Below are 21334 nucleotides of genomic sequence, written 5' to 3' on the forward strand. Positions count from 1 at the left end.
GGCCTGGTGAGTCATGGCCCCTCCCCCTTCCTGCTCTGGCGCTGGTGTGGGAGGCCCTGGGATGCTTTATCTTCCTCAATCTCTCACCCTCTTTCTGGTTTTCTCTGGGGCCCTCCCCCTGGAAGAGGGACCTCTGATAAAGACAGGGCGCTCTGTGTGGCAGGACCCAAGGCAATTGCAAAAGGAAAGAGAAAGTCATTGCAGCCAGAGCCTGGGAGGTGGGTCCACACCAGGCTGAGCCAGCAGAGCACAAGCCCCTCCCCTGGTGGTCCCACCCAGCTGGAGCCGCCTCTCCACCTTCAAGACAGACAGGCTGATGCCTCTGCAGGGACTCCCAGATCCTGCCCTCAGGGATCATCCCAGAGATGGCCCCCACCTAGCAGCCATGGGGACAGTGAGGGAGAGTGAAGGGCCAGGCGTCTGCCTCCCCCCAGGCCTTCACCCTCGGAGGCCACCGTGGTTGGGAGGGACAGCAGGTGGGCATGGGCCTCAGATGTCCCACCAGGATACCATGTGCGCCCCCACACTGAGCTCTTTCCTTCCTGCTTCTCCTTCTTCCCCATCTCCGGCCCGGAGTTCCTCCCTGGTGGGCTGAACTTTTGCCCTCTCTTGTCCCCATGTTATGGAAGGGCAGCGGCTGGTGTCCCAGGCCAGCCTGTCTGGAGCCTCCCTGTGTGTCTCACAGCTCCCTTCCCCTGGTAGTGTGCTCCCACGGTGCGGTGACCTAAAAATTACACAAGGTATACATTTGCAAAAGACACTTTATTTCTTGTTAAGGGTGACAGCCTGCAAGGTAGCCATCCCGCAGCCTGGGAAGAGCAGCCTCTGGTTAACACCAGAGACGGACATTTAGAAGCAGGAGGGGTTGGGGCAGGAGCTTTATGCTGAAGAGGTCGGCTAAACATACATATTCAACAGGCTACAGGAGGAGCTATGAATATTCATATAGGTGCTTGCAGTCCATGCTTATTGAACAAACATGTGTGGAACATATGATCCCAGCCAGGCATAGTGGCTGACACCTGTAATCCCAGCACTTGGAGAGGCCAAGACAGGCGGATCACCTGAGGTCAGGAGTTCGAGACCAGTCTGGCCAACATGGTGAGACCCTGTCTCTACTAAAACTACAAAATTAACCAAGCATGGTGATGCATGCCTTTAGTCCCAGGTACTCGGGAGGCTGAAGCAGAAGAATCGCTTAAACTCGGGAGGCGGAGGTTGCAGTGAGTCCAGATCGTGCCATTGCATTCCAGCCTGGACAACAGGAGCAACACTCTGTCTCAAAAAAAAAAAAAAAAAACAGATGATACTTGGAGGCAGAGAGACCCCAGAGGTGCGTGTGCATAGAGGAAAGGCCACAGAGGACACAGCTGGAACAGACTCCCTGCCAGCCAGAAGGAGCGGCCTCAGAGGAAACAACCCCACCCACCCCTCGAAGTTGGACCTGCAGCTTCCAGATCTGTGAGAAAATAAATGCCTGCCATGTGGGCACCTGGCCTGGGGCATCTTCTATGGAGGCCACAGCATGAAGGGGTCATTTTTATGGAGAATCTCATTCTCTAAAACTTACATCTGCTTTGAAAATGTCAAATCAAATTTAAAGTGTTTAGAAGAGCCTCTAAATTTCATATTTCATTTGCAAAGAAAGAATTGTAATTTGAGACATACAGGGAGTCCGGATGGTGTTCACCATGTTGGGAGAGCAAAGGGATGGCAATTATAGAAGGAGAAATGTTCTCTTGCCCTGTGTAAAGCCCATGGGCACTAGGAAGTACTGGGAGCTGGGAGGTTCCATTGCTGAGCCGCTGCGTTTGGAGCAAGGAGTCCAAGACTTAGAGCCATTTATCGCAGAAGCTATGGATAAAGCTGGTTTCAGGGTACAAGGCACAGTCTCAGGAGTCAGGCTTGCAGAGAAGTCCATTTCGGAAACAATGTTGTGTGGCCTGACTGCTTTTCCTCCCTGGCTCCTGGCCTCTGTTTTAGCTGGGTAGGACATGAAAGACCCAATTCGTAGGATGAAATTTACAAAGGATGTTTCTTAAAACTTCTGGTTTTCAACTTACATATATTCACACCTGTTTAGGTTGAGTTTATTGATCGATTTATTTTCAGGCAAGGTCTCTATCTGTTGCCCAGACCCGAGTTCAGTGGCGTGATCTCTGTTCACTCCAGCCTCCACCTCTCGGGCTCAAGTAATCCTCCCACTTCAGCCTCCCAAGTAGCTTGGACTTGGACTACAGGTGCATGCCACCACATCTGGCTTTTTTTTTTTTTTTTTTGGAGAGATGGGGCTTTGTCATGTGGCCCAGGCTGGTCTCGAACTCCTGGGCTCAAGCAATTCTCCCACCTTTGCCTCCCAAATTGCTGGGGGATTACAGGCGTGAGTCACCATGCCCAGCCTAGGATGAGTTTAGTAAGATTTGGTTATGCTGGGGAGATGGGAAAAGCCAGGTTAGGGGCGTGCAGGCTGGAGGAACGGGGTCTGTGGGGGTGGATGGATAGCCGTGGAGGCAGAAAGGGGCCTCTGCAGGAAGAGTCTGGGAGCGAGGAGGAATCGGTGAGGCAGGGGAGCACTGTGGAATGGCCCTGAGGGCAAGAGGGGCTCAGGATGACCAGGCAGAAACAGAGCTGGTCCAGGGTGGAGGGGAGGCCCACGCAGCATGAGCAGGAGGCTAGAGGGGAGACAGACCATGAGGCCCAGCGAGACCCCTCACTGGAGAATCTCCCGTAGCTGTCTTTTCAGAAATCGAAAGTTGGTTGTTAGTCCCTTCCAAGGCTTGAATGACTCATCATTATTGTACACAAAGTTTTCCCAACAATATTTAAAATCTGAGAAAAAAACGAGGAGAAAGCAGTGAGGGCCCAGAAGGCCTCTCTCCCGGCCTTGAGCCTTCCCCTCCCAGGCCAGGTCTCCTGGCTGCCAGTTGCAGTGGGCGCCGTCCCCGTCCCCACAGACTCTCAGGGGACACTGACCCGCCCCACGGCATTGGAGAACCATCTGCCCCTCAGGCTGTCCCTCCCACACCCACTCTCCTCAGCTCCCAACGTCTCACCTTCGTATTCCATGATCTCCACAGTGACCCCTTCCTTTCTCAGGCTGCGGAGCCCGTCCTGGTAATATGGATCCTGGAAGTAGTAGAGGCGGGCGGTGAAGATGGTGAGAGTCACGTTGCTGTGTCTGGCCAGGAACTTGACCACCTCCCCGGCACACTCTGGGCAAGGGCTCCAAGATGAGTACCAGGTGACCTTGTAGTTTTTGTTAGGCAACAGTGTGTTGCTGCAGAACCAAGACAGGAAGCACCTTTCTGCATGACAACGCGTCTCAGCATCCACCTGGGGAAGGAGGAGGAGGAGGACAGGGGAGCTCAGACCAGGAGCAGGAGGAGTGCAGGGGTGGGGTGATGGGAGCAGAGGGCGGGCCTGGAGCCCCAGGGCATTTCCTTATTTATTCATTTTTGAGACAGGGTCTCTCTCTGTTGCCCAGGCGGGGGTGCAATGGTGGGATCTGGGCTGACTGCAGCCTTGACCTCCCAGGCTCAAGGAATCTTCCCACCTCAGCCTCCTGATTAGCTGGGAATGCAGGTGCGTGCCACCACGCCTGCCTAATTTTTTTAATAATTTTTTTAGAGACGGGGTTTCATCATGTTGCCCAGGCTGATCTTGAACTCCTGGGCTCAAGCCGTCCTCCTGCCTCACCCTTCCAAAGTTCTGGGACTATGAGCATAAACCACATGCATGACCTTATTTTATTTCTTTACCTTTCATTTTTCTGGCTACATAGTAGGCCTCAGGGTGTTTTATTCATTGAGTTTCCCTTCTTCCATCCTTCTCCTTCCTTCTTTATTCTTTTATTTTTATTTTTTTCCGAGATGGAGTCTTGCTCTGTCACCCAGGCTGGAGTGCAGTGGCACAATCTCGGCTCACTGCAACCTCTGCTTCCCAGGTTCAAGCAATCCGCCTGCCTCAGCCTCCTGAGTAGCTGGGACTACAGGCATGCACCCCCACACCTGGCTAATCTTTGTATTTTTAGTAGAGACGGGGTTTCATCATGTTAGCCAGCCTGGTCTTGAACTCCTAACCTCATGATCCGCCTGCCTCAGCCTCCCAAAGTGCTGGGATTACAGGCATGAGCCACCACGCCCGTGCCCGGCCCCTTCCTTCTTTATTTTATTGAGTCTTTCCCTGTCTCAGACTCATGTGTGAATTCTGCCATCTTTTCTCCCAGGCATGCATTCACCAGGCATCCTCAGCCCCTGCTATGGCCTGGCTCTCTGGGGTCGGCTTTGTTCCCTGCCTGCCTTCTGCTGAGGAATCGGGGCAGTGGCGGAGGCGGCCCCACCAGCCCAGCAGTGACTGGCCCAGACACAGTGCTGGACACCACACCCCCCGCTTCCCACAGCTACTGTTTCCCGAGGACTGCCGGACACATGGCTCCATGACAAGATTTTGGGAAACAAAGTCAAGAGTGAGGGTGATGGGTGCTAACAAGGCCTTTTGGGATGAAGCAAACCCCCTCCACGATCTGATCACAGGAGAGTCAGGGAGGAAGATTTGGGCCACGGACTTAAAAAATGTGAGGACGGCCAGGCACAGTGGCTCATGCCTGTAATCCCAGCACTTTGGGAGGCTGAGGCGGGCGGATCATGAGGTCAGGAGATCGAGACCATCCTGGCTAACACCATGAAACCCTGTCTCTACGAAAAAAAAAAAAAGAAAAAAGAAAAAATTAGCCGGGTGTGGTGGCGGGCGCCTGTAGTCCCAGCTATTTGGGAGGCTGAGGCAGGAGAATGGTGTGAACCCGGGAGGTGGAGCTTGCAGTGAGCTGAGATTGCGCCACTGCACTCCAGCCTGGGCGATAGAGCAAGACTCCGTCTCAAAAAAAATAACGTGGGGAGGAGGCCAGGGGTATGGTGTCTTACACCTGTAATTCTAGCACTTTGGGAGGCCAAGGCTGGTGGATCACTTGAGGTCAGGAGTTCGAAACCAGCCTGGCCAACATGGCGAAATCCCGTTTCTACTAAAAATACAAAAGAATTAGCTGGGCATGGTGGCAGGCGCCTGTAATCCCAGCTACCCAGGAGACTGAGGCAGGAGAATCACGTGAACCTGGAAAGCAGAGGTTGTCGTGAGCTGAGATCGCGCCACTGCATTCCAGCCTCGGTGACAGAGCAAGACTCCATCTCAAAAAAAAAAAAATAGAAATGTGGGAGGAAAGTACACACAGGAGAGCGCACACCGGGCATGTCACTTATTGTTGCATTTTCTGCATTCCCAGCTGCTTAGCTCCTATTTGGGGTGTAACTAGGACTTTGGTGCTACCTGGTTTCGGAAGACGCCCCTCTTCCAGGAGACAGGTGAGCGGTGCTTTATAACTTCCACGGTGAAGCACAGCCAGGTTTCATGCCGATCGTTGGCTTCCCATAGGTTTTTAAATTGGAAGTAGAATGTGCCTGGATACATTGCCTCCATCGGGTTTCTGAAGGCACAATAGAGAAACCCCAATGCAGAGACCCCCGCACTGGAGTCCTTGGGGCTGATGCCCACTGAACACCACTCCCTGGACAGCCCTGGGCTCTGGGCCTCCCCCATCCCTCCACCGCCCTGAGAATGTCTGCTGCTTTCCCAGGCAGGAAGACGGCGGGGGAGAGAGAAAGAGGGGATGCTGGCAGGGGCAGCAGGGCCGAGGTGACCTCTCCTAGCTGGAAGCCCAGCTCTGGGGCTACCAATGGGACACCCTCAACCTCCCAGTTTTTCTTTTTTTTTTTTTTAAGACGGCATCTCGCTCTGTTCCCCAGGCTGGAGTGTGCAATCTCAGCTCACTGCAACCTCTGCTCCCCGGGTTCAAGGGATTCTCCTGCCTCAGCCTCCCAAGTAGCTGGGATTACAGACGCCCGCCACCATCCCTGGCTAATTTTCTGTATTTTCAGTAGAGACGAGGTTTCACCAGTTAGTCAGACTGGTCTCAAACTCCTGACCACAAGTGACCCGCCCGCCTCAGCCTCCCGAAGTGCTAGGATTACAGGCATAAGCCACCGTGCCCTGCCTAAAATAAGGGCATTTCTCCTGATCATCATATTTTATCCTACACTCCCATGTTGCAGGTGTCATTCTAAAAGGTGAATGGTGCTCACGGAGGAGGAGCCTGTGTCTGGGGTCGTGTGCGTCCTCCTCTGCTCACAGTGGAGGCATCTTTGGAAGAAATGACTGATTTTCTGGGACAGAGACCATTCCCTCCCCCCACACCCTCTCTTAAGACTTTGTATTGAAACAAAGTAAATCTTACAGAAATTGCACCAAAGCGCTGAGAACAAAATGCCTGATTGCTCCAATCATCCTTTGGTTCAATTCTCCCAGTTCCAGAGCTCAGGAATGGCGGGAAGCACACAGGGGAAGCACCCTCCCAAGGCGGGGAGCACCAGCCCGGGCATGACTTTCGGGGGGACAGTCTCAGCAGGGGGCCTGGGCTGGGGCAGGTGGGGAAGGTGGCCCATTCAGAAGCAGCAGTCGGTAGACCACACAGCAGGGCAAGGAGCCTGGCTGGGAGTGGGGGCAGCAGGGGAGCCAGAGGGGAGAGAGCCCAGAGGTGGGGCAGGGGGAGGGGGCAGGGGGAGGCCAGGGCTGAGGCCCAGCAGGACTGCTTGGCAGGAAGTGGCAGGAGGGGCCCGGCGGACAAAGTGGGCAGAGGTACCTGATCTGTGGATTCATGTTCAGCCTCTTAGATACGCTTGTCCCTGTCCTACTCTTTTCTGAAGCGCTGTGGCTTTTCTTCCTGCTTACAGCGTCCTCGCAGTTGAGCAGCCCTCTTTAAAGTGACCTCAGGGCCTTATGAGTCATGGCCCCTCCCCATTCCTGCTCAGGCACTGGTGTGGGAGGCCCCCGGGTGCTTTAGTTTCTCTGGCTCTGGCCTCTTTCTGGTTTTCTCCGGGCCCCTCCTACTGGCAGAGGAACCTCCGATAAAGACAGGCTGCTCTGTCTTTATCTGTCTTGGGCAGCATCCAACGGAATTGCAAAAAGAAGAGAAAGAGAAAGAGAAAGGCATTGTAGCCAGAGCCTGGGAGGCAGGTCCAGACCAGTCTGAGGGAGGGGCAGGTGCCCCCTTGCCTGGTGGATGGGCAGGCTGGAGCCCCCTCTCCACCCACTCCCCAGCCCTAATGTGTGCCCAGAGCTTTGAGCAGCACCTCCCTGTTGAGTGAGGGGAGGTTTTGAGACTCCAGTGGGGAAGGAAGTGTGGACTCTGCACAGCACAAGTGAAGGCTTAGGTGTGCCTCGAGTTCCCAGCTGTGTGCTGGGTCCATCGCACACATCCCCTCTTCCAACCTCCCAGCTTCCAGAAGGTGGGGGGCAGGTCAGCCCCTCAGAGGTGTGGGCAGAGGATTACCTAGCTGCTGAGGCAAGAGACTGAAGGCACAAACTGTTTCAGTATAATAAAGAATATAATTACAGTAAGAATAGTTATAATACAAATTAGATACAGAGATGATTATGGACATTATCAATCATTAGTGTAGACATTATTAATCATTAGCTTTTAATATTACTCTTTATTGTATTACTAATATAACCAAGAAATAACCGGTGGGTATAAGGTCAGGTGCTGAAGGGCTGTTGTGAGAAGTGACCAAGAATGCAAGAGGTGAGCCCTCTGTCATGCCCACATAAGGGCCACTTGAAGCCTCCTTGGTCAAGTGGTAACGCCAGTGCCTAGGAAGGCATCGTTACTTAGCGGACCATGAAAGGGAGTCTCCCTTTTCTTGGAGGAGTCAGGGAATGCTCTGCTCCACCAGCTTCTTGTGGGAGGCTGGATAGTATCCAGGCCTGCCTGCAGTCATCCGGAGGCCTAAACCCCTCCCTGTGGTGCTGTGCTTCAATGGGCACGCTCCTTGTCCACTTTCCTCCCATACTCCTGGTTCCTCTTTGAAGTTCTTAGAAGATAGCGGTAGAAGAAATCGTGAAAGTCTTAAAGTCTTTGATCTTTCTGATAAGTGCATAGAAGAAAACGCTGACATATGCTGCCTTCCCTCTCTGCTTCGGCTACCTATAAGGGAAGGTCCCCCTGTCCTATGATCACGTGACTTGTTCGACCTTATCAATCACTTGGACGACTCACCCTCCTTACCCTGGCCCCCTTGTCTTGTATGCAATAAATAACTGCGCACACAACCATTTGGGGCCACTACCTGTCTCCGTGTCTCGGTGGTAGTGGTCCCCCGGGCCCAGCTGTTTTCTCTTTATCTCTTTGTCTTGTGTCTTTATTTTTTACGATTTCTCACCTCCACACATGGGGAGAACACCCACTAAGCCCCATAGGGCCAGACCCTAAATCAGGGACTGCGATGTCTGCAACATCAAGGAGGGGAAGCTGGTGTCTACAAACAGGCTCACGGCCCGCAGGGACCTCTCAAGGGGTTCCATGTGGACCAAGAAAACGTGAAACACATACACGCACAACTTTCTGATTATTTAAGTTCATCTAAGCATATTTTGGAGGAATGAATGTACATTGTATCCTTGGAATAATCTTCCTAAATAGATTCCTTTAAGGGGAGTTTGTTCCTGTGGGGGAAAGAAAGAGATGAGACTGTTACTGTGTCTATGTAGAAAGAGGAAGACATAAGAAACTCCATTGTGATCTGTACTAAGAAACATTCTTCTGCCTTGAGATGCTGTGAATCTGTAACCCTAGCCCCAACCTTGTGCTCGCAGAAACATGTGCTGTATTGACTCAAGGTTTAATGGATTTAGGGCTGTGCAGGATGTGCTTTGTTAAAAATGTGCTTGCAGGCAGTATGCTTGGTGAAAGTCACCGCCATTCTCCAGTCTCGAGTACCCAGAGACACAATGCACTGCGGAAGGCCGCAGGGACCTCTGCCCAGGAAAGCCTGGGTATTGTCCAAGGTTTCGCCCCACTGAGACAGGCTGAGACATAGCCTCATGGGAAGGGAAAGACCTGACCGTCCCCCAGCCCGACACCCGTAAAGGGTCTGTGCTGAGGAGGATTAGTGAAAGAGGAAAGCCTCTTTGCAGTTGAGATAAGAGGAAGGCATCTGTCTCCTGCTCATCCCTGGAAATGGAATGTCTTGGTGTAAAACCCGATCGTACATTCTATTTACTGACATAGGAGAAGACTGCCTTATGGCTGGAGGTGAGACATGCTGGCGGCAATACTGCTCTTTACTGCACTGGGATGTTTGTATAAAGTCAAACATAAATCTGGCCTACGTGCACATCCAGGCACGGCACCTTTCCTTAAACTTATTTATGACACAAAGTCCTTTGCTCACATGTTTTCCTGCTGACCCTCTCCCCACCATTACCCTATAGTCCTGCCACATCCCCCTCGCTGAGATGGTAGAGATAGTGATCGATAAACACTGAGGGAACTCCGAGACCAGTGCCCGTGCGGGTCCTCCATATGCTGAGCGCCGGTCCCCTGGGCCCACTTTTCTTCCTGTATACTTTGTCTCTGTGTCTTATTTCTTTTCTCAGTCTCTCGTCTCCACCTTTCGAGAAATACCCACAGGTGTGGAGGGGCAGGCCCCTTTCAGTTCCAGCTGGAGAAGTTGTGCTCTCTGTAGAGGCTCTGAACTCCTCTGGCTACCACCAGAAGGCAGATAGGGAGGAGGCTGCGTGGGTGGTAGGGGGTGCAGCAGCGCCCCTTCCTGCACGGAAGCTTACCTATCTCTGCACAAAGCGGACTCCCAGTGGTTTTTTTTGGAAGGTGAAGTTTTCTTTTTTCTCTTTTCTTTTCTTTTCTTTTCGTCTGTTTCCTTCCTTCCTTCCTTCCTTCTTTTTCTTTCTTTTTTTAATCTTCCCCAATATAAATCTTTTCATTTAAAAGTAAATTTTACTGTCGAAAATGAAAACTTGGGGAGGGCAGAAAGATCACACACAGGCTGCCACTTCACACCTGGAGGGTTGCTCGTGGCAGTCCAGAGGCGCTCCTCACTTCCCAGTCAGTAGGGGAGACGGTGCGGTTGGCGGGCAGAGGCGCTCCTCACTTCCCAGACGGTGGGGGGACCCGGCCAGAGGCGCTCCTCACTTCCCAGACGGGGGGCCGGGCAGAGGCGCTCCTCACTCCCAGACGGTGGGGGGGGGGGGGGCCGGGCAGAGGCGCTCTCACTTCCCAGACGGTGGGGGGACCCGGCAGAGCGCTCTCACTTCCCAGACAGTGCGGGGGCCGGGCAGAGGCGCTCCTCACTTCCCAGACGGTGGGGGACCCGGCCAGAGGCGCTCCTCACTTCCCAGCAGTGGGGGCCGGCAGAGGCGCTCCTCACTTCCCAGACGGTGCGGGGCCGGCAGAGGCGCTCCGCTGGGCCAGAGGCGCTCCTCACTTCCCAGACGGTGCGGGGGGCAGAGCGCTCCACCAGGTGCGGGGGGGGCAGAGGCGCTCCTCACTTCCCAGACGGTGCGGGGGCCGGGCAGAGGCGCTCCTCACTTCCCAGACAGTGCGGCAGCCCGGCAGAAGCGCTCTCACTTCCCAGACAGTGCGGGGGCCGGGCAGAGGCGCTCCTCACTTCCCAGACGGTGGGGGGAGACGGTGCGGGGGCCGGGCAGAGGTGCTTTTCTTGAAGGTGAAGTTTTCTGTTGCCATGAGAAAGAGATGGGCAAAGGATAAGACCATAGGTGGAAAATAATCAGTTCCGTTAATCAGAAACATACTTCGTAGAAGAAAATGTAATAATGACCCTAGACCAGGGAGGCATCCTCCAACGCAGCTGTAAGGCGGCAGTTATGGCACAGTGGGGAAGGGACGCCAGCTTTGCAGCCAGGCAACTCTGAGATCTGCCCCTTCCTTACTGTGTGACTTTGGGTGGTTTACTTAATGTCTCCAGGCCTCTAGTTGCAGGCATGAGCCACTTGTCCAGCCCATTTTATTATTTTGAAAACGTTTTTGGGTCAGGTGTGGTGGCTCATACCAGTAATCCCAGCACTGTGGGAGGCTGAGGCGGACGGATGACTTGAGGTCAGGAGTTCAAGACCAGCCTGGGCAACATGGTGAAATCCCATCTCTACGAAAACAAAAACAAAAAAAAATTAGCCAGATGTGGTGGTGCACACCTGTAATTCCAGCTACTAGGGAGGTTGATGGGGAGGATCACTTGAGCCATGATTGCATCACCACACACCAGCCTGGGCGACAGAGTGAGACCCTGTCTCAAAAAAAAAAGAAAAGGAAAAGAAAAACATTTTCCACCTGTGTAATTTTATTTGAAGAAGGTTATATATGGCTGATTGCTGTGGCTCATACCTGTAATACCAGCACTTTGGGAGGCTGAGGCGGGCAGATCACCTGAGGTCAGGAGATCAAGACCAGCCTGACCAACATGGTGAAACCCCGTCATGACTAAAAAATAATAAAAATAATAATATAAAATTAGCCAGGCATGGTGGTGTGCACCTGTATTCCCACCTACCTGGGAGGCTGAAGCAGGAAAGTAGCTGGAACCTGGGAAGTGGACGTTGCAGTGAGCAGAGATCTCACCACTGTACTCCAGCCTGGGCCACAGAGTGAGACTCCATCTGAAAAAATAAAAAAAAATAAGCCAGGTGTGGTGGCTCACGCCTGTAATCCCAGCACTTTAGGAGGCCAAGGCAGGGGGGATCTCCTAGGGTCGGGAGTTCGAGACCATCCTGACCAACATGGAGAAACCCGATCTCTACTAAAAAAGAATACAAAATTAGCCAGGTGTGGTGGTGCATGCCACCATGTAATCCCAGCTACTCGGGAGGCTGAGGCAGAAGAATCACTGGAACCCAGGAGGTGGAGGTTGCAATGAGCCGAGATCACGCCATTGCACTCCAGCCTGGGCAACAGAGCAAGACTCTGTCTCAAAAAAAAAAAAAAAAAAAAAATTAGCCGAGCATGGTGGCGGGCCCCTGTAATACCAGCAACTCGGGCAACTGAGGCAAGAGAATTGCTTCAGCCCGGGAGGTGGAGGCTGCCATGAACCAAGATCACGCCACTGCACTCCTGCCTGGATGACACAGCCTGTCTCAAAACAAAAAACAAACAAACAAAAAAACAAAAAAAACAAAAAACAAAAACCTCCTGACCTCAGGTGATCCGCTCACCTGGGCCTTCCAAAGTGCTGGGATTACAGGCGTGAGCCACTGCGCTGGGCTGGCCATTGGGAATATTTTAAGTGCATCATATAAATGGAATCATTCAGTATTTCTTTTTATGTGTCTGGCTTATTTTACTCAGCATAATATCCTCAAGGTTCAACCATGTTGTAGCATGGGTCAGAATTTCCTTCCTTTTCAAGGCTGAGTAATATTCCATTGTATGTGTAGACCACATCTGGCCTCTCCATTCATGTGTTGATGAAAACTTGGGTTGCTTCCATGGGTATACAAATATCTCCTTGAGACTGCTTTCAATTTTTTTGAGTGTACCCCCGGCAGTGGAATTGCTGGATCATCTGGCCATTCTGTTTTTAATTTTTTGAGGAACTGCCATGCTGTTTTCCACAGCGGCTGTCTGCTGTTATTGGGTGAAGTGTTCCGTATATGTCTGTTCGATCTAGTTCGCTTATTGTGTTGAGTTCTCTATTTCCTTCCTTTTTTTTTTCTATCTGGTTGTTCTGTCCGTTATTGAGCATCGGGTATTGAAGTCTCCAATTATTGTAGAACTCTAATTCTCCTTCGATTCTGTTAATTTTTGCTTCATATATTTTGATGGTCTGTTATTAACTGTGTAATTTCTTTTTTTTTTTTTTGATACAGTCTCGCTCTGTCAGCCAGGCTGGAGTGCAATGGTGAGATCCTGGCTCACTGCAACCTCCACCTCGTGGGTTCAAGCGATTCTCCTGCCTCAGCCTCCTGAGTAGCTGGGAGTACTGGCATGTGCCACCAAGCCCATCTAATTTTTGTAGTTTTAGTAGAGACAGGATTTCACCATGTTGGCCAGGCTGGTCTTGAACTCCTGGTCTCAAGTGATCTACCTCCCTTGTCATCCCAAAGTGCTGGGATTATAGGCACCAGCCACTGCACCTAGCCAAAACTTTTTTTTTTTTTTTTGAGGCAGAGTTTTGCTCTGTCTCCCAGGCTGGAGTGCAGTGGTGCAATCTCGGCTCACTGCAAGCTCCTCCGCCTCCCGGGTTCACGCCATTCCCCTGCCTCAGCCTCCCAAGTAGCTGGGACCACAGGCACCCACCACTATGCCCGGCTGATTTTTTGTATTTTTAGTAGAGATGGGGTTTCACCGTGTTAGCCAGGATGGTCTCGATCCCCTGACCTCGTGATCCACCCGCCTTGGCCTCCCAAAGTTCTGGGATTACAGGCGTGAGCCACCACGCCCAGCCAAAAACTTTTTAAAAAAAAAAACATTTGAGACTCCGTCTCAAAAAAAAAAAAATTTTACTGGTGCGCTTATAATTTAAAATAGGAATAATTTGGGTTGCAAATACTTGAGAATTCCATCTGTGAATTAAAGAACAAGTTAACTTCCTTTCTTAAAGCTAGTTTCCCAGTAGGACACTGTATGATTTCCTCTAGAGAAGCAGTCCTCAACCTTCTTGGCACCAGTGATCGTTTCGTGGAAGACAATTTATCCACTGACAGGGTGAGGGGGATGCTTTTGGGATGAAACTGTTGAAACTGTTCCACCTCAGATCATCAGGCATTAGATTTTTTTTTTTTTTTTTTTTTTTTTTGAGACAGAGTCTCACACTGTCACCAGGGGTTGGAGTGCAATGGCACAGTCAGCTCACTGCAACCTCCCATGTTCAAGTGATTCTCCTGCCTCAGCCTCCCAAAACGCTGGAATTACAGGTGTGAGCCACCGTGCCTGGCCGGCATTAGATTCTTATAAGGAGCACCCAACCTAGATCCCTCACATGTGCACTTCACAGCAGTTCACAATAGGGTTCTCGCTCTTGTGAGAATCTAACACTGCCATTGATGTAACAGGAAGCAGAGCTCAGGCGGTAATGCTCACTTACCCACAGCTCATCTCCTGCTGTGCAGCCGGGATCCTAACAGGCCATGTACCTGTACCCATCCGAGGCCTGGGGGTTGGGGACCCTTGCTCTAAAATAAAGCAGACTTTTTTTTTTTTTTTTGAGACAGAGTCTCACCCTGTCTCCCAGGCTGGACTGCGGTGGCGCGATCTTGGCTCACTGCAAGCTCCGCCTCCTGGGTTGAAGCCATTCTGCTGCCTCAGCCTCTCGAGTAGCTGGGATTATAGGCATGTGCCACCATGCCCGACTAATTTCTGTATTTTTTTTTAGTAGAGACAGAGTTTCATCATGTTGGCCAGGCTGGTCTCGAATTCCTGATCTCAAGTGATCTGCCTGCCTTAGCCTCCCAAAGAGCTGGGATTACAGGCGTGAGCCACCATGTCCAGCCCAGATTTTTTTTTTTTTAAATGAAACATTGTATCTGAACTAAGGAAGTTGCATGTAAAGTTGGGTAAATAGTAAAATACTAAAAAGAAAGAAAGAATCTTTGTAACTGATTTTAAGACTTGTTTCAATTGCCCCAGCTGGGTTTGAGCACCTGGGTAGAGACCTACCTGGCTGGGTCAACCCCAGCTTGGCTTTGCAACCTGTAACTGCAATAGTCCGTTTCCTCATCTGAACAGGGAAGGTGAAAATGATGACTCCTCACTGTGGGGCTGGGCGCAAGGGTTTAATGAGCGATCCCATTCAGGTGTAAGGTTTAAATGAGCCACTCCCCTTCAGGCATAAGGAACGGAGCCTGGTGGGTGGTCAGCACTCAGTAGATGTTGCTTATTTTCACTTATTTCTGCTTCTGTTTCAGTCCTTAAAGTTTACAGCAAGGGGAGTCACAACACCCAGTGCCAGCTCCCAGTTTAGGGCTACACACACTCAAGCACCGTAGCACTCGGCAAACACGGGCTGACAGCCTGCGTGTCCTCCCAAAGGTAGAAACAGCAGGGCTTAGGAACAGGGGAGGAAGGGCTGGGAGCACCAAGGGTGACTGCAGAGTCCAGCCCAGGAGACTGGGGGTGTCCAGCTGAAGAAGGCGATTTGGGGTCGTAAGTGACCAACATTGAGACTCAGGACCCAGTCAGAGGGAGGACGGGGCCAAGGCAGAAGGCCCAGAGAGAGGAGATGCCGTCCAGCCGGGAGGAGGATGCTCACAGCCACGGGAGCTCCCGGAGGAGGGGGTCAGAGTAAAGAAGCCACCACAGTGCCAGATGCTGCAGGGGGCTGTGCACGGCCTTGGCCTGGCCTCTATATTTCTTCTCCTCGAGTTCTGTTTCTCTTATCTTTACCATTTGAGGCCTCACCTGGCATGATGCTCTTCAGGGTCTCTGTCAACGGAGTGCCCGTCCAGAGGGCAGAACTGGGGAAGCCAGCCTCACCATTCCCTGACTCCAGGACACAGGAGGTGCAGATCTGGGTTCTGTCCAGAAGCCATGAAAGCTGATGTCATATTAGCCTTCGTTTCCTGGACTGGGACAGACTCACCTACATCCCTGCAGCCTTAGGGCAGGTCATCCAGGTGATGCCACTCTGGGTAGCAAAGACAAAACCCAAAAAGCAAGCGCAGGCCGGGCGCGGTGGCTCACATTTGTAATCCCAGCACTTTGGGAGGCCAACATGGGCAGATCACTGGAGTCAGGAGTTTGAGACCAGCCTGGCCAACAAGGGGAAACCCCGTCTGTACCAAAAATATGAAATATTAGCTGGGTGTGGTGGTGTGCCTGTAATCCCAGCTACTCAGGAGGCTGACACAGGAGAATCGCTTTAACCCAGGAGGCAGAGGTGGCAGTGAGCTGAGATGGTGTCACTGCACTCCAGCATGACTGACAGAGGGAGACTCCATCTCGAAAAAGAAAAAAAAAAAGTAAAAAAAGACAAGCAAGGGCAGGTGCAGGCCAGCCCCATCCCCGTGTTTCCCAGCACCTGGCCCAGGCTCTGCATGGCACGGACTCCTGGGTGTCCAAGCGGAGCTGCAGGGTCTCCTCCAGTGTGGCCTGGGGGTCCTGTGACCTGACTCTCACCCGACCCTGCCTAGGAAAGGGACAAAGGTTTATGCCGCCCGTCTCTGCTGCATGCTCGCCCTCTAGAGGGTATGCCCTGAACGGCACACTTAAGAAGTCGCATTTTTCTCACCTTCTTACAGTTGACGAGGGGCTGTCAAGGTAAAGCAGCCTGGGTGGTGACAGCAGGCTTTGGTAAAAAGGTTCTGTGTGCCCCAGAGCCTGGGTCCAGGCTCTATTCTGGTGTTACCGAGGCATCCCAGCTCACTGCAACCTCCGCCTCCCAGGTTCAATCGATTCTCCTGCTTCAGCCTTTCAAGTAGCTGGGATTATAGGCACCCGCCACCACACCCAGCTAATTTTTCTATTTTTAGTAGAGGCCGGGTTTCACCATGTTGGCCAGGCTGGTCTTGAACTCCTGACCTCAGGTGATTCCCCTCCTCGGCTTCCCAAAGTGCTGGGATTACAGGCCTGAGCCACCAAGCCCAGCTGGAGATCACTTGGTTTTTAGAGCACAGATCTCTGAACATGAGGCACCTCATCCCCACAAAACAAACCGAAGGTGCCTCGTCTACACCTGGGATTGATTTAGATGACAGAATCTTGGATGTGACGTCTGAACATGATTCCACACTGGGGTGATACTTTGTGGCTGTTGGGAGTGGGTGGGTTATTTTCATGTGGGTGGAGTAGGATGCATTGGTACACAGGGAAGACTGTGATAAACTGTCATGTTGGCGATCCCCAGTGAAACACACCCCCTGATATTCACATCCTCGTGACTGGCTTCCCACACACACACATAGACACACACAAACACACACACACATACACGTATATTTTCTTTTTGAAAAAGGATCTCGCTCTGTCACCCAGGCTGGAGTGCAGTGGTGCCATCATGGCTCACTGCAACCTCCACCTCCTGGGCTCAAAGTAGCTGGGACTACAAGTGCACACCACCAGGCCTGGATAATTTTTGTATTTTTTTTGTAGCGACAGGGTTTCACATATGGCCCAGGCTGGTCCTGAACTCCTGGGCTCCAGCGATCCACCCGCCTTGGTCTTCCAAAGTACTGGAATAATAGGTGAGAGCCACTGTGCCCAGCCTCGTCTTCCCATAACAACACTGAGCTTCACCACTTACCTTGGCCAACAGGGCATTAGCAAATGTGATGTAGGCAGAGTCTTGACCAGACTTGGTATTTTGGAACCCAGCTGCCATTTGATGAGGGAGCTCAAGCTGGATGCATGGGGTGACCACAGGGAGAGCATCTGACAGCCCAGCTGGGTGCCCGGCTGACAGCCCACATCAAGTACCAGGCAGGTAAGTGAGACCACTGGGCACCGTCCAGCCCACCTGGCCACCTTCTGACTGTAGCTGCACGAGTGAGCCAGCCGCTGGCTCATCCAGTGGACAGGCCAGCTGAGTCCCGATCCACAGAAGCCTGAACAATACACCTTATGGTAAGCTTTAAGGTAAGGTGGTTTGTAGCACAGCAATGGATCTTTGAAGCAGGTGTGATTCTCCATGCAAGGCTCCAGCAATTGCCCCAACCTTTATCCAGTCTCCAGTGATGAATTTCTTTCTTCCTTCTTTCTTTCTTTCTTTCTTTCTTTCTTTCTTTCTTTCTTTCTTTCTTTCTTTCTTCTTTCTTTCTTTCCTTTCTTTCTTTTTTTCTTTCTTTCTTTTTTTCTTTCTTTCTTTCTTTCTTTCGAGACGGAGTCTCGCTCTGTTGCCCAAGCTGGAGTGCAGTGGCGCGATCTCCGCTCACTGCAAGCTCCGCCTCCTGGGTTCAAGCCATTCTCCTGCCTCAGCCTCCTGAGTAGCTGGTGCCCACCACCATGCCCGGCTAATTCTTTGTATTTTTTAGTAGAGACGGGGTTTCACTGTGTTAGCCAGGATGGTCTCGATCTCCTGACCTCGTGATCCGCTGGCCTCAGCCTCCCAAAGTACTGGGATTACAGGTGTGAGCCACCGTGCCCGGCCACCAGTGATGAATTTCTTTACCAATTTATTTTGAAACGTGTGCTTTGGCCGCAGCACCCAGAACCTGACTGCTCCCACCTTGGTCGTCATGGAAAGCTCATCTCTGGTGGCAGTGTTATCATTTTGTCAATTACTCAAGAGCCCAATACAAACAGGTATCACAGAGTATGTGACTGTCTGCCCTGTATACCTCCTCGTGGCTAATGAATAATTTGTGTATTACCATCCACCATTTTCTTATTCCTTTATACTGTTTTTGTTTGTTTGTTTGTTTGTTTCTGAGATCAAGTTTTGCTCTGTCACCCAGGCTGGAAAGCAATGGCTCCATCTCGGCTCACTGCAACCTCTGCCTCCCGGGTTCAGGCGATTCTCCTACCTCAGCCTCTTGAGTAGCTGGGATTACATTTATGCACCACCACGCCCAGCTAATTTTTGTATTTTTAATAGAGACGGGGTTTCACCATGTTGGTCAGGCTCTTCTCAAACTCCTGACCTCAGATGATGCACCTGCCCCTGCCTCCTAGTGCTGGGATTACAGGCATGAGCCACTGAGCTAGGTCTATACTGTTTTTAATCATTCATTTATTTCTTTCAACAATTGTAAATGGATTCCTACCCAGGGGGCAAGGCTGACTGCAGGCACTGAAGTCAAGGCACAGGCAGGAAGCGGTGGACTCCGACCTCAGTGCATTTACGGGAAGTGGAGGCAGATGGTCAAGAAATGAGAATCTACACACAGGGAAGATAAACCCAGTTTGTAACAAGGACTGTGCGGGAAATAGACATGGAGATGGGGTAGAAGGGAACTGTGTGGGCAGCTTGCTTCAAGAGGCCAGGGGAGGTGACTTGGGAACTGAGTCCTGAGGGAGAGAAGGGATAGCAATGGGAAGAGCCAAGGGAAGCGCCGTCCAGAGAGAGGGAACGGCAGGTGCTGTGGTCTGAGGCGAGAAAGGGCTGGGTGCCCTGGACTAGAACAGACACCAGCCAGACAGCATAGAAAACAAGTAGAGGAGCCGGGCTTGGTGGCTCATGCCTGTAATCCCAGCACTTTGGGAGGCCGAGGCGGGCGGATCACCTGAAGTCGGGAGTTCGGGACCAGCCTGACCAACATGGAGAAACCGTCTCTACGAAAAATACAAAATTAGTTGGCCATGGTGGCGCATGCCTGTAATCCCAGCTACTCCAGAGGCTGAGGCAGGAGAATCCCTTGAACCTGGGAGGTGGAGGTTGCGGTGAGCCGAGATCGCACCACTGCATTCCAGCCTGGGCAACAACAGCAAAACGTCATCTCAAAAACAAAACAAAAACAAAAAAACAAGTAGAGGGTGACAAAGCTGGCAGGGGAGAAGGGAGTCCTCCCCTTGGCTAGCCATCTCATGCAAGGGAGTCCCCGTCCTGGGGACAGTCCCGCCCTGGCCACCCGTACTGAGCACATCTCCTCGCCCTCCCAGGCTGGCCAGCGCTCGCTGAGGTGGAAACCTCAGAAGAAGGTGGGAGTGATCCACCCTCCTCAGCACAGTGTCCCTGCCATCTTGGTGGGCACTACTCCTCATGGACGGACGAGAGGAGGCCCTGTTCTCTGCCATGAGGACGCCGCCTCCCATTCTGTCTCCAGACCTTGGACTCCTCTAGTCAAGGGGACATCCCCTGGGGGCTGTCAACTCCCATTTGAGTCTCCGGTGATTCTGGTGTGAGCTCATCTTGGTGCGTTGTGTGAGTCTGACCAGAGACCACCCTTCCCAGTTCACATTTGAGGCACCACAGCATGGTACCCTGCAGTACCTACAGTCCACCTCGGCAGAGAGCGCACCTGTACCAGCAGACACGAACAGGCTGTGGTTCCTGCTCATGCCCCCCACAGGCCTGCCCTTCCTGGAGGGGGTGTCGTCCTGATCCAGCCAGCTCTGCTCCCAGCCCCAAATGTTTGGTCGCAGCCCCACAAAGTACTTCTGAATCCCCTGAGGGTGTGATGAGGCTCTCCTTAGCACAGAGCTCTGAGCTACAGTGGGGATGAGGCACAGGGAGTCTGGGGGTTCCTGCTATGCAGACCCTGTGCCCTGCAGGACCCTTGGAGGGCAGAGCCCTTGCCTTCCTGCAAACCTTCCTGGGTGGCTCCTGCTGCCCAGAGCAATGGCCTCTCAGCGGAGCAAATGTGGCTGGGTTGCCAGTGGCCACGACAGCCGTCACTGAGCTTTCTTTGGGGAGACCCGGGAGAGCCGCACGCAGGGGACAGTGTTTTGCTGGGCATCCCCAGAGGCGTCTCCTGCCTGTCTTTGACTCCTCAGTCTCTGATTCCGGGGTCTGCAGGGCTGTCCTGGGGCCTGGGACCCAGCCTCAGCCAGGATCCAGGAACTCTGGGCTGTTGCTCCTATCTTAGCTCCCAGCCACCTCCTATCTGCTCCCCAGTCCCCACCGCTGGCACCTGCTCCCTGAGGGGAATCCTTGTAGAATCCCCTTTTATGGTTACATTTGCTGTCCCCAGTCAATCTGCTTGGTCCTGAGCAAGAGTGACCTGGGGGACATCCAAGGACAAGGCTGAAAGGGGGAGAGAAAGGCCCAGAGTGTGTGTGCAGGGCTGCTGTCCCCAGGGGTCCTGGGCACTTCCTGGTCCTCTTGAGGTCAGGCCAGGGCAGAGTGTGTAAGGCATCCATAGAACCTGGGAGTGACTCTGGGCTTGTATCAGGGCTGCAGTCCTCAGAGTGACTGAAATAAGAGTGTGCACCATCCCTGGGCCAGCTGGAGGGAAGAAAGGAGATTGTGCCCTTTCCTGGGGACTGACAGCCCCTCCCCATTTCGGCCTCTGCAACACTGAGGGAAAATGAAAGACCCCACATCCCGCTGGAGTTTCCGCCGGAGCCCAGGAAAGGTCCCCGGGGACAGGAAGGAGCTGGTTCCCCATGTGGGCAGCAGGGATGGGAGCAGGGAGAATGGCCTCCTTCACAGGTGCAGGCTTTGCCCGAGATTCACCGTGGTCCCCTGTAAGGGGGAACAAGGCGGGTACCCAGCAGGGGTCCAGACTATTGAGGGACATAGCAGGGCAGAGGGACCCTGGGCAGGTGCTGGGCTATGCAGCCCCGGTCACCCTGAGACCAGAATGGAGGTCCCACTTGGGTCTGGAGTGCATGCTGCTGTGTACAAGGTCCCAGTTCTGCCGCCACTGTGGGGCCCCGCCTCCCTACAGCCCAGAGGGACCACAGGCTCTCAGTTCTCAGCCCAGGTCCCAGCAGTGTCATGAGGCTGTGTCCAGTCACCTCACCAGGACCCTCAGGGCTCCCAGGTCATGGGCAAAGCTGTGAGTTGAGGCCTGGGGGACGGGGCCCTGGGCCCTTGGAAGGTGGGGTTCTGGGGGACAAGGGGCAGTTCTCCCTGGAACCTGCCCTGTGACATGACTAACT

General features: G+C 52.7%; 1 protein-coding gene across 1 annotated transcript; it reads right to left on the reverse strand.

Annotated features, from left to right (window-relative positions):
* Positions 1–745: 745 nt before the first annotated feature.
* Positions 746–6961, reverse strand: APOBEC3C (apolipoprotein B mRNA editing enzyme catalytic subunit 3C). The gene is given in 4 exon segments (NM_001345971.1): positions 746–2829; positions 3054–3333; positions 5320–5476; positions 6689–6961. Coding segments are annotated over 4 exon segments (573 nt in total). The 5' UTR covers positions 6706–6961; the 3' UTR covers positions 746–2710.
* Positions 6962–21334: the final 14373 nt, after the last annotated feature.

This window comes from Nomascus leucogenys, chromosome 7b (genome assembly GCF_006542625.1).
Source record: "Nomascus leucogenys isolate Asia chromosome 7b, Asia_NLE_v1, whole genome shotgun sequence".
In the NCBI taxonomy this organism is placed as follows: domain Eukaryota; kingdom Metazoa; phylum Chordata; class Mammalia; order Primates; family Hylobatidae; genus Nomascus; species Nomascus leucogenys.